Source organism: Trichechus manatus, unplaced genomic scaffold, assembly GCF_000243295.1.
Source record: "Trichechus manatus latirostris isolate Lorelei unplaced genomic scaffold, TriManLat1.0 scaffold00025, whole genome shotgun sequence".
NCBI classification, from domain to species: Eukaryota; Metazoa; Chordata; class Mammalia; order Sirenia; family Trichechidae; genus Trichechus; species Trichechus manatus.
The window spans coordinates 23,513,839-23,526,721 of record NW_004443961.1 but is presented as its reverse complement, the minus strand read 5'-3'; the positions used below and the strand labels follow the sequence as shown (position 1 = coordinate 23,526,721).

The following is a 12,883-nucleotide window of genomic DNA, read 5'->3' as shown; positions in this document are numbered from 1 at the left end:
GTTTCCAAGGAGCTGCTGGTGGATTTGAACTGCAGACCTTTTGGTTAGCAGCTTGAGCTCTTAATCACTGTGTCACCAGGCTCCATTTGTCCTATACTAAACCCACCAAACCCACTGCCATTGAGTCGATTCCTACTCATAGCAACCCTATAGGGTTTCCGAGGCTGTAAATCTCTACGGAAGTAGACTGCCACATTTTCTCCTGGGACCCTCTGGTGGTTTCAATCTGCCAACCTTTTGGTTAGCAGTCAACTGCTTTAACCACTGCACTACCAAGGCTCCTTATTTGTCACATAGCAAGCATATAATTAATGGTAATTCTCTTAACGTCCCTCACAATCTCCCACACTATGACTATCCCACACCTGAGGTCTAAATTGTACCACTATCCCTTTAGGTATCCAGACTTTCTTGGCTTCCAGAAGGTCATAGTCATACACTATATTAGAAAATAGGTAACCCATGCTCTGAAAAGTCTGCAAAGTAGCCATAATTTCCTCAGAATAACAAAGAATATTCTTATTCAAAGAGCCTTAAACTGAAGGTAGCATGTTTCTTTGCCCAACTTCCAAGTAGATGGCCTGAGAGGACAGCCTTTCATAATTGTGGTTATTTTCTTATATATTAAATACTCTATCATTATTATTTTCTAAATGCACCCTCTAAAGGTTCTCACTCATCACCATATATTCCTAAATTATTGTTTCTAGTCTCCTGCCTCCAGTCTCTTTATAATAAGAAAGATAGAAAATGGTCCAATAGCAAGGCTGGAGAAATCATCCTACAAAGGTAGCCTAAATTTCTGGGAAAAAAGTTAAAATTATCAATTATTATATATCAGTTTATATTATATAAATTATATGTAGACACTCATTCCTTAGTTCTCAACAGTTTTGCTACCAATAGGGACTGGGACCCCAAGACACCCTGGGTCTTTTTTACCTTCTCTGTAAAAGTAAAGTATGGGTTAAACCATCTCTAATATACTACACTATCTCTTTCATCATGTATCTGTTATACTTCACCTTGTGCTCTTCCATGATACTTGGTTATATGGTGTTCTCTCTTCAATCTGTTTTTACTTCACAATAATATCCAGATCAGTAAGAATCCAAGCACTTCCTGTTCTTACATTCAGATGTGGGGAAGGGGAAACCAAAGGCTTAGTCCTTCTGCTCTTTCTATCGCCAAGAAATTAAAGCTTCTGAGGGCATTCCGTTGAGAAGATGGGTTATGGATGCTACTGGAGGCTGGGAAGGCTTTGGAACTTTCAGGAAAGATGAGTAAATACCACTCCAGTGGTCAAGAGGGGTGTAAGAATCTACTTAAGGATACAAGAAAGGAAGCACTAAAGAAACACTTTTTCTGAGACATCTTCTTACAGAGAACTCTGCTTTTGTGAGCTCAAGACTTCTCTCCTTCGTTGTGTTCTACACTCAGAACTCAGGTATCTGCTCCCCAGCTGGCAGTTCCCTCTCTCTGGAATGAAGGATAAAAGTCAGAAAACAGCTTAAGAATCATAGGGAAATGAGATTGCTTAAAAGTGGGATGGAAACAGAGGGAAAGTTGGAGTCAGACTATCTAGTAGAAGCCTCTCATTCCTGGATTTTTCAAGGAAAAGGAACTAAGTGAACCAGTTGCCAAGACAACCTGCTAGTGGGGAGTGGGGTTTGGGGCAAGGAGATGGGTGACCTGTGGTTACTCTTTCTCCTGCCCCTATCCCTAGTAGCCTTCCATGAGGTCAAAGGCTGTCTGGAATGTGACCCCAAATTCATAGAGGATGTTAGGACCTTTATAGAAAATATAGTACCCTCAGAAGTCCCTGGCCGAGATTATCTGCTTGAACGGCAGATTAAGGAGATGACCCATATAAGCTCCAAGTTATCCCACAGGGACAAGATGCTTCGGGTGTTGGGTGAGGGACACTTGAGCCCCTGAGAGTTTTGTGGGTTAAAGGGAGAAGGGAGGCAGGGAAGAGAACACCTGGTCCACAAAATTTCCTCCACAGATGTAATTATTCTCTCACATGTACCTTTCCCCTTCCTCTCTAGATGTCCAAAATGTTGTCAACCTGAGATCATGGCTGAAGCAGCAATTTGAGAAACTGGGCAAGGGAACATGGAAAGGTGAAGTACTCTTTCAATGTTAAAAAATTTGTATTGCCCAAGTATAAGGAAAGTTGATTGCGGAAGGCAAGGCAAAGCAACTAGGATTAAATTCTGAAAGGAAGGGCCACTCCTGCTTTCTGATGTTGTTCCTTCCACCCCATCTTAGGTGCCTTTATCCTTCAAGGCAAGCTTCTCGAAATCCGGCAAAACCTGGAATCCAAATTGAAAGAAACATTAAAGACCTTCTCTGAAGTTGGTAATGAAAGATGCCTATCTAGCAACACTGGAAGGGATAGGAAATTTGGGGTGAGAGGAGGAATGTAGTATCACATTAGGGCGATTAAGAATGGGTGAAGGGGTTGCTGGAACTTAGTTGGTAACTAAATAAGGGCTATTTTGGTGTAAATATGGTAATATGTAAGTTGATGGGAGCTCATTAGAATTTTCTGATTCTCTTCTAGCTTGTTCTGAAGATTGCAGTGAGTACAGTACATTTGACGCCTTGAGGTTTCAGCCCATATTTTCCCATCTCCTTTGCTCTATATGACCCTATCTCTCCTACCTGTCATGCTGAGAACCCAATTCCTAGGGTTATGGTTATTAGGGGAACTGCCAATAACTGACAATTAAATCCAGCTTATGAAGTCTTGGATACCCCCGAGATTTTGCAGGTGTTCGGTAGCCTCTTAATATATAATTTACAACCTATTATCCCAATAAAACCTAAGTCATCATATTTTCCACATCTTCCCCCAGAGATCTGACTTGAATTACAGAAGGTTTTGACTTATCACGGATATTGATTACTAGGGGAAGGAGAAATTAACAGCAATGTGACCTTATGAGTCCTGGGAATGCCTGAGATCTAATCTATACTTGATGTCTGAGCTAAGGAGCCTTAATGGCATGGCCCCCTTCTGACTATCTTTCCCTCTTTCTCAGTTGTGACTGAAGGTCCCGTTCTTGATTGTTGGACCTGTCTTCGTATCACCACCCATTGCTTCCGAGGGGAGTATTGTGGAGGTAATAAAGATTGTGGTATGACAGTTTGAAGGTCCAGGGATCAAGGAATTGGGTTGTTCGTTGATTTACTCAACAAATATTTGAGTACCTTCTATGTGCCAGTAATTGCAGGTCACTCTAATGTTATTTTGTTTTGTTTTAAAAAGCTAAAATACTAGGCGAAATTTGTACCAGTATGAATAACTTGGCACTAGGCCAGTTTTGAAGAGCTGAGACATGAGAAGGTTAGAGGCTGGAGCAGCAGTGGAGAAATTAGGCTAGAGGTAGCAAGGGCAAAATTTTCCTAGAGCCTGAGGTTCTTAGAATAATACAGGACAAAATAACCAGGGAAGACTATTGAAAGTGGTAAATTGGGCAAACTGTTTGAGGTTAAAAGAGTCCTCTATTCTGGGTAGAAATCCCAAGTTATTATTTCTCTTCTCTAAAACTCTTTTTTCTCCTTTCTCTTTCCAAAAGATGATTCAAGGGAGGCTGAGAGTCGAGAGATTGTGCTATTTCTGATATTGCTGACAGAAGCTGTAGTATTGGGAAGCACTTTGTTACTGTGAGTTCTCTGCCTTCCACACAAACACTGAGTCAAGCATACCTTTGGCAAAAAGACTGCCCGATATCCCCCCTCAATGGAAATAAGGGTAAAGGAGTCCATGCAAAATCTGCTTATGATACAGACAAGAATGAAATGGATAGAAGTTTGATGGGATAACAGTTGGGACATAAAGAGGAGGAATGATGAAACATGAGGCAAACTTCTAGGAGAAGTATCCAAAACTGAAGGAGAAAACAACTGTATAATTGCTTTAAAGAGTTGGAATATTGATCTTGAAGTTGGAATTATCTTCTTTCTCTACTCTAGATTCCATATTTGTGTGTCTCATCGGAGGAAGATGAAGGCAATACGAAGATCACTAAAGAAATATTTGGAGAAGAAACTTGAAGAATTAATGGGGATGGCAGAAGAGAAGAAAGGGAAAGATTTTGGAACCAGAAAATAAACACATAAACACAGATAGGAGGTCTTTCATGAATCTCTTAAGTGTTTTCTCACAGAAGAAAACTGGGACTCAAACCATTTTGTGGCCATAAGTCCATAGTATTTTAGAACTGGGATAGAACATAAAGTTTATCTTAGTGAAGATCCTCATTCATATATGAGGCAGTGGAAGCAATGAGAGAGTATATCCCTACTTACTGATACTTTTATATATAAGAGATATTGTTACAGAACTGGGATATCTGACATGAAAGTTATATGTAGTTTGAAATGTAATAAATGTGACAATGATTATAAAAATTTGTTTATATACAAGTAATAACCAATAGTCCATATTTGCCACATTCCCAAGAGCAATAAGTTGTACAGATCTTTTAAGTTTTGCCAGTCTGATAAATACAATAATATATCTGTAAGACTATCTTTTCCCATGATTCTGTGCCATTTGAATTGACTCTAAATTGAGTTGTATATTCATATATTATGCTGATTCTTATTTGAGTTGTCTTTTTATTTTCAGTTATGAAGAGGTACTTCCATAACACAGACATTAATTCTATTATCTCCCTTGTAGATATTTTAGGGTCATTTTTCCAAATATATTATTTGTCTATTGAATATTTAAAGATGTTGTTTTAGCTATCCACCTACCTACCTATTTTCACTTCTAGGTCCATTATTTTTGTATATTCATCTTATATCTATCCACTTAACAAACTGTTTCTTAACTATATTTTTTAAACTAGAGTTTCTTGTGTTTTCTCGGTATTCAGCCATACCACCATCCAAAAGAATGTGTTATTTTCTACCACTTATACCAATTATTTTGCTTTCTTATCCTAGTAAGTTTTGAGACAGTGCTGAATAATAATCAAGATAGTCATTCTTTTTACTAGGATTGAGAATACAATCATTGCATAACTAAAGTCTTTAAACAGCAATATCAGGAAGAGTTAACACATTGGGCCTCTTAAACTGTAAATTATTATATGGAATTATTTCATAAAATCCTGAAACTGTATTTGAACATCCATTGTGGTTGCTTATTTGGAGTGAAAAAATTTAGTCCTCTGGAGAACTCTGACTTGTTAAAGAGCTTTTAGATAATACCTCTGCCTTGAAAAGGTCAAATCTCAAGTCCCTTCTTGAATTGACTATAGCATACCAAAGTAAATTAGACGGATCTTCATCAGTACTATGGTTTATTGCTCCTCTTGGTTCCAAAAAATAAAAAAGACTGTCCAGGAAACAAAAACCAAAATACTTTGGAAAAAATGGAAGAAATACCCAAGAAAAAATAAAACAAAACAAACAAACAAAAAAAACCCTTGGGAAAAAAAAAAACCCTTGAAAGTGCTCAGTTCTGTAATTATCTCATCATATTTCATTGTAGCATAAAGTTCACGTAACAGAGACAGGAAAAGCATGTAAGAAGCAAAGTTAAGGAAAGAAATTTATAAACATATAGTCATAAATATAACTATTGATAGAAAATAAATAAAACAACTGTTATGTTTAAAAATAAAGGGGAACTAAATGGCTGTGTTAAAAAAAGAGAGAACACAAAATGAGTAACAGGATGATAAGGAGATTTAGATAAAAGTATTATTTATTAAAATTTTTATCATGTGTTTATATGTCTGTGTGTGTGTACATACACATATACACAAACATACACACACATATGAGCCCTGGTGGTGCAATGGTTAAGTGCTTGGCTGCTAACTGAAAGGTCGGCAGTACGAACCCACAAGGTGCTCCAGGGAAGAAGGATGTGGCAATCTGCTTCCATAAAGATTACAGCCTTGGAAACCCTACGAGGCAGTTCTGCTCTGTTGTACAGGGTCGCATGACTCAGAAACAACTTGATGGCACACACGTGCACACATGTACACACACACATATAACTATCTGTTATTAGTAAATATTTGAGTGTGACTCTTAAAGAAAGGAAATAGTTACACAACATTCACTTTTGCAGAGAGAGAAAAAAGGGTATAAAATTCTTTTGAACCAAGAGAAGCTGGAAAGAAGGAAACGAAGTAGCAAAGTGAAGTACATGACAAAGAGAAAATGCAATAATAAAAATAACTGTAAGTGTAATAAAAGTAATAATCAGAAGATTGGCTATTAGCATGGATATTTTAAAATCAAGTCATGAGCTGTTTATAAGAGTCAAACCTAAATCAACATGGCAAGCTAAATATGAAAATAAAAGCACTGAATATAAAGTAATATCTACCCATAAGAAAGCAGGAATCACATTATTACCACCAGCTATAAAATAATTTAAGCCAAAACGCATTTACAGGAATAAGGAAGAATAATATATAAGGATAAAAGCAGTAATTACAGGAGAATGTGTAACAATGGAATTGTATGTGCCTAACAATATAACCTTAAAATAAAGGACAAAGAATTGACACAATTTCCACCATCACCGTGGGAAAGTTTAACACACCACTCTTAGAATCCGATAAACCTAAAGTAAAAAAAAAAATGTTAATAAGGCTACAGATTGGTAGAACACAATGAATAATCTTAAACTACAGGATGCAATGCACCTTATACCCAACTAATAAGAAGTAAACTTTTCTTCTTTCTAGTACAAATGGAGCATTTATAAAAATTGACATAGCGTTTGGCTTGGCAGACACTGACTAGCCTTTCTCCTAACTCAATTCCCTTTTCTCTCGGACACGTGGCTAGACAACATTTCTCAGTCTCCCTTGCAGTAAGTGTGGCTATGTAACTGAATTCTGGCCAATGAAATGTGAGTGGAAGTGATGTGGCTGTTTCCAGCCTAGCCTATAAAAATTTAAGGCAAAATCCTCTAGCCTCCTTTTCCCCTGTCCAATGGTGGGATGTCGATGTAAATCTGAAGCACCTATTCCGGATTTCATGTGAGCAAAAATTAAACTTTTATTTCTTTAAGTCTCTGAGATTGTTAAGACTAGCATGACTTTATCAAATGCATAGGCCAAAAAGATAATTTCAACAAATTCCAAGGAATCAGTATTATAAAGAACCAGTATTCAGACCATGGACAATAAAATTAGAAAATAACAGCAAAGGATAAAAAAATTTCATATACTTGGAAACTAAAAATTATGATTCTAAATAATTCATAAATTAACTATGAAACTACAAAGCAAATTGTACAATATTTCAAACTAAACAATGAAAATATTACTTATGAAATCTTCTGAATGTGGCTAATATATGCATTTAAAACTGTATCATATATCATAATATTTAAATAAGTAAAAATATTGAACAGGGCATCAAAACTAAGCAGTTAAAAAAGAACACAGTAAACACAAAAAATGTACAAAGAGGGAAAAATTAGATTACATTAGAATTTAATGAAATAGAAGGCAGAAAATATAACTAACACCAAAAGCTAATTTAAAAAGCCTGCATCCTGAACAAAGTCTCCATACTGAAAGTATATATGTATATACATATATATTTTATTCCTACTATATACATGTGTATATCTATGAGTAAAAATAAAGATAGAATTTTTTTCAAATATTAAGAGATTCTTTTAAACAACTGTATGGCATATTTAAAGCTTAGATGAAATGGACAATTTTAATAAAAGTATACATTACCAATAGTGACAGAGAAAGAAACAAATGGTAATGTTCTTTAAAGAAATTTAGTTAGTACTATTATAATGCATAAAAACTGAGAAAAGTTCTGTAATTTAATATTAAATGAAAAGCAATTTTTAACTTTATTAAAAATGGTACAACTATTGAAAACAAATGTGATGCTTAAGGAAAATCTAGAAGGAAATAAATATTTTTCTTTTGATTTTACCTGGGTGGTAGAACTATGGATTCCTTCCAGTTTAAATGCCTGGTAGTCGATCATATCATTCACAAAAGTAGGAAATACAGGAGGACAAATAAATTTGAAGGACAGAGACTGAGTTCAATTTTGAAAATACTAAGTATAGATTCTGCTGGAATATCAAAAAAAGATACCCTGTCAGTGTTTGGATTTGCATACATGAATACAGCAAGAAGATCAAAGTGAATTAAACATATTTCAAGTACACCAGAATAAAACAAGCGGCAAAGCTGAATATATGACTCATATCACCCAGGTAGAGGTTAGTTACTGAGCAGTGATAAAGACCAAGTGCAGAAAGAGTACTAAATGCATGATGGTAAAATCAAAAATATACCTCTAAGTGGCCGAGAGTAATAGCCAACAAGTGGCCGAGAGTAACAGCCAACAATATTATATATTACTAAGATACTTAATATACTTAACATACCCCCAGAATCCAATCTATCCTATATATAATAATTGTACTCCTTTGTGTTACTAGGAAATTCAAAGCTTTTGAGATGCTGCTACCTTTGGGTTGAATTGCCGTCACTTTGGACTGAGCTTTTTAAATGTACAATTCACTGTAATTGCTTTATAATACAAATCCTGAATCGGGTCTTTCTCATTTCTAGAATCACCAGTATGAGGAGGGGTTGGTTGTTTTGTGTGTTTGTGTTTTTAATACAATAAAATGAAGAGCATCTAATTAAACTATGTGTTCATCTTCTAGGAAATGTCTTGGGGTACTTCCATTTTTCAAGTGTAAACAGGATATAAAATTAATTGCTTACAATCCTAATTTAAGCTTGATCTAGCAGTTAACATTAAAAAAGAATATTTAAAAACATCTTTCCAACAAACAAAATATCATTCATAGCAATACAAATCATTTTATTACTAGAACAGTTATATGTTGAGAGCTAACACATAGACCAATGCCAACCCTGCAGGAAGCTTAGTTCTAATATGCCCCTAGGATATACAAATCATTAACATTTTTTTTTCTTGATAGTCTGAGACCTCAGCAGTGATAGTAGGATTTTTGAGACTCCCATCATTCTTGGGGCTACTTTATTAAAAAACAGTATTCTCAGTAGTATTTTTCAGCAGAAAAAGGACAGAGGGAAGTTTCACTTAGCTTTTACAGAGGGAAAATTTAATAATTAATTTTATCTAGAAATAACCTTCGAAGTTGCCAGCCAATTAAGATACTCAAAAGTAAGTTATTAGAAAACATAAAGGCTAACTAACAAGATAAAAATGACATCTGGGTTAACATTCTAAGCTTCTTAATTTCCAATTACTAATATTCCTTCTAATCTTACTCCCTTACATTCTGACTCAAGGACAGTTATGCCTTCTTCCATCCAAGCTAATGCTGTCTTCTGTGATTTCTACCTCTTGACCTCCAGCCTCTTCTAGAACACTCCCGTCAGTCATTTATCTCCCTCTTCTTCCTCAGTGGAGCCCTGGTGGGGCAATGGTTAACAGCTCGGCTGCTAACCAAAAGGTCCACAGTTCGAATCCACCGACTGCTCCTTGGAAACCCTATGGGGGAGTTCTACCTAATCCAGAGCATCCTTTAATCCTCATGAATATGCACTGAATGAAGATTATGGACAAGGCACTTTGATAGATCTACCAATAATCATCTCCCCATGAATCCCACAAAAATTTTAAGCCATTTTTGTATACATGAGAAAACTGAGGCTCAGAGAATTTAATAAACAACTTCTTCCAAGATCCATAAGTAGTAAGTGGTGGAGCCAGGATTCAAACCGTAAATCATAAACCTTTCTAATAGCTAACACTGTCTCTGCGGATACCACAAATTACCCATAAGGTAGAAATCTCAGTGTATCCTGGAGTTTTCTCTCTCTTTCATCTATCTCAGCCAATCACTTTTCAATTAGCATTGATTTTCACTCCTAAATATCTCTTAAATCTCCCTGGCTACTGTCACCGTTAAGGCCCTTCCCTCCTCTCTCAGGGTCTATTGCAATAGCCTCCTCATCAGTCTCCTTGAGTCCAGCTTCTTCACGAGCCAGATTCATCCTTCTTTTGCACTCAGAATGATCAGTCTAAACACATGTATGAATTTCAAACATGTATCGATTAAAACACTTCGATGCCTCCTCCACTCCTACCAGAGAGACAGAACCCTTCCATATAATATTTTACATCCTCAAAGTGGACCAGTACACTCTATACATAACCTCACCTCTAGCCACTTATCTTCTCAGCCCTTCTCCACTACTTAGGGTTTGCCAAAAATATTAGTCTTTTTCTCACTCCTAACTATTACCTGCTATATTCTTCCTCTATCTTGCTTGTCTGACAATCTTCCTTAGCCTTCAAAACCCCACATCAGAAATCATCTCCTCCCGTAAAGCCTTCCCTGAGACAGCCAAGCAGAGTTAATCATTCTTAACCTCTGAGATCCACTACAAGTCATGCTTCTATAGAGCACTTTTATAACTGATTTGCATGCCTCTTTCCTAGACGTGAAGCCCTCAGGGATAGGGACTCTGCCATGTTTATTTTCATATCCCCAGCATCTAGCAATGTATCACAAAACTTTACATCTAGCTCTCTATGCTCTCAGGACTCCTTTGAATTCTTTAAACATCCTCACCACTGTACATTCTTTCTGCAGTTCTCTTTTTCCTTGTCTGTTTAACATCTCCAGGTCTTAACTTAAGGTCACTTACTCAAGGAAGATTTTCCTGAACAGCTCATATTAGGTCACCTTTTCCAATTACACTGTCTCATTCTTTTATAGGAATGAAAGAATATTATATAACTTGGGGTAAAGTTTGATTCCGAGCTCAGGGATCATGTCTGCTGCTGTTTGTTCACAGATGTAGCTATACCCCAGGGCTCATTATAATGTCTGGCCCAGAATAGATAAATATTAGTTGAATGCAAGTGTGAATAGGTAAAATGAATACATTGACAAGTGCTGTAATTTGGAATTGAGTATATCCTAGATATTCTTAATACCACCACATATATTTTGTCTCTCACATTGTCCACTGTAGCCTCCATCCTGATTTTTATAATCTTTGGCAGCTTGATGCAGTACCATGAAATAAGGACTGCCTTAACATCGTTTTAGAGCTAACACACTCTATGGGGCTTAGGTCAGAATTAGAATAAGTGCCAAGTTCCCAAATCAAGTCCTGCAGGATGCTAGTGTATAACATAGCTCAAAGGCACCTATGGAAAATTCTCGACATCTCCACTTGTACCTCAGAGGAGCCTGGCTGATTTTGCCTGCCTTAGAGTCACCTGGACTACATATGGTCAATTGGACTAGAAACTCGAAGAAACTCCAAACTCTAAGAGGTCTAAGGGTTTTGGCATTGATCTAAGTCCTGAAATTATCTCAGAAATCAGGAGACTTCTGCAAATTCTCTTGAGTAATCCTGATTATGGGGATAGGGTGAAGTTGGGTAAGGGCATTAGAGATGTCGGTATTTATGTAATTCCAAACCCATTGCCCTGGAGTCAACTCCTACTCACAGCAACCCTACAGGACAGTAGAACTGCCCAGTAGGATTTCCAAGGCTATGATCTCTATGGAAACAGACTGCCACATCTTTCTCCAGCGGAGCGGCTGGTAAGTTCCAATCATAGGCCTTTTGGTTAGCAGCTGAGCGCTTAACCACTGTGCCACCGGGGCTCTTTATTTAGGTACTAATAGTGTTAATGTCAATAGAAGTAGGAGCATTTGAGCTCCTGAATATCACATTTAGCCCTTGTTTTTACTAACATCAAGATGGATTTTTGTGTTTTGTTTTGTTTCAACTGACTTAAAAACAGTTGAAAAGCAAGGCTGAGTGAAATGACAACAGCTAAAGTGAAAACCAGAGAGAATGGAAGGAAGCATCTCAAGAACAGATGAAAGGCATTCTGCACTCTTCTTCACCTCAAGGAGTCTGCTAACTTCAGATCCTTGGATCGCATTTTTAAAACTGGCACTGCTAAATGCTGCAGGGTATTTTCACACCAGGGTATGCATCTTTCTCTTAAAGAGAAAACAAATACAAAAGCTCGCCAATCAATGGGTGGCATTGGCGGGTAGGCATATTTGGACCATTTTAGGACTTTCTGTGAGGGATAACTCTTGAGACGCTTGAAGCCTTTAGCTAATGAGGCTTCATCAGTCTGCCTGATGAGGTGGCCCTCTATGGTTCCTGCTGAAAGTACTAATAAGCACGGGCTCTTCAGGATTCAGAGCTCATGTTTTTCTCTTTCATCCACATTCTCTTTATCTTACTAATAGTGTTAGAAACTGTTCAACAAGATTTTTCTAGTGAGTAAAATATTCCCCGGTTTGATGTTTGGCACTTTGGAAACCTACGTGAATAATACTTCCAAGTCAACAAGACATCATTTATTGAGTTGTTGTTTCTATAACTGATAACCTCAGCCTAGGCAATCAAAATAATTCAAAGAAAAAGTTCAAAGCAAAGGGTGAAAAGTATTAAACAGAGTTTATGATGCAGTGCTTGTTAAGATGTGCCAAGCCCTGCCTAAAAACCGTGTTTCCTTGAAGAAACTCAAGGAAAAGTTAGTCATTATCTCTGGGTGGTATAGGTTACAAGCGATTATTATTTTCTTCTTTTTGCTTGTTGTATTTCTGATTTTTTCTACCATGAGCTTGAATCCTACTTGTGAAGAGAGAAAGGCTATTTTAATTTAACATGAGGGCAATAGGACTTCCACGGCAAACACAATGTAATACAACTTGTTCCAAAGTTGTCAGTGGAATAATTTAATCCAATACTTAGCTATAAAGTAGATTCTATGTTAACAAATTGTCCCAAATTAATGTTTCATTAGCTTTCCGCCCTAGGAAATGGAACTTGGTTTAATATTCTGTTTCCTTCCTTTAATTCTGGTGAATATC

General features: G+C 36.8%; 1 protein-coding gene across 1 annotated transcript; it reads left to right on the top strand.

Moving 5' to 3' along the window:
• The first annotated feature begins 1,683 nt into the window (after positions 1-1,683).
• On the top strand, positions 1,684-4,133 carry IZUMO3 (IZUMO family member 3). The gene is made up of 6 exons (XM_023728575.1): positions 1,684-1,915; positions 2,052-2,126; positions 2,275-2,364; positions 3,051-3,131; positions 3,588-3,675; positions 3,985-4,133. Exons 1-6 carry the CDS (start codon positions 1,684-1,686, stop codon positions 4,121-4,123), a joined length of 705 nt encoding a protein of 234 aa, XP_023584343.1. The 3' UTR covers positions 4,124-4,133.
• The last annotated feature ends 8,750 nt before the right edge of the window (positions 4,134-12,883 follow it).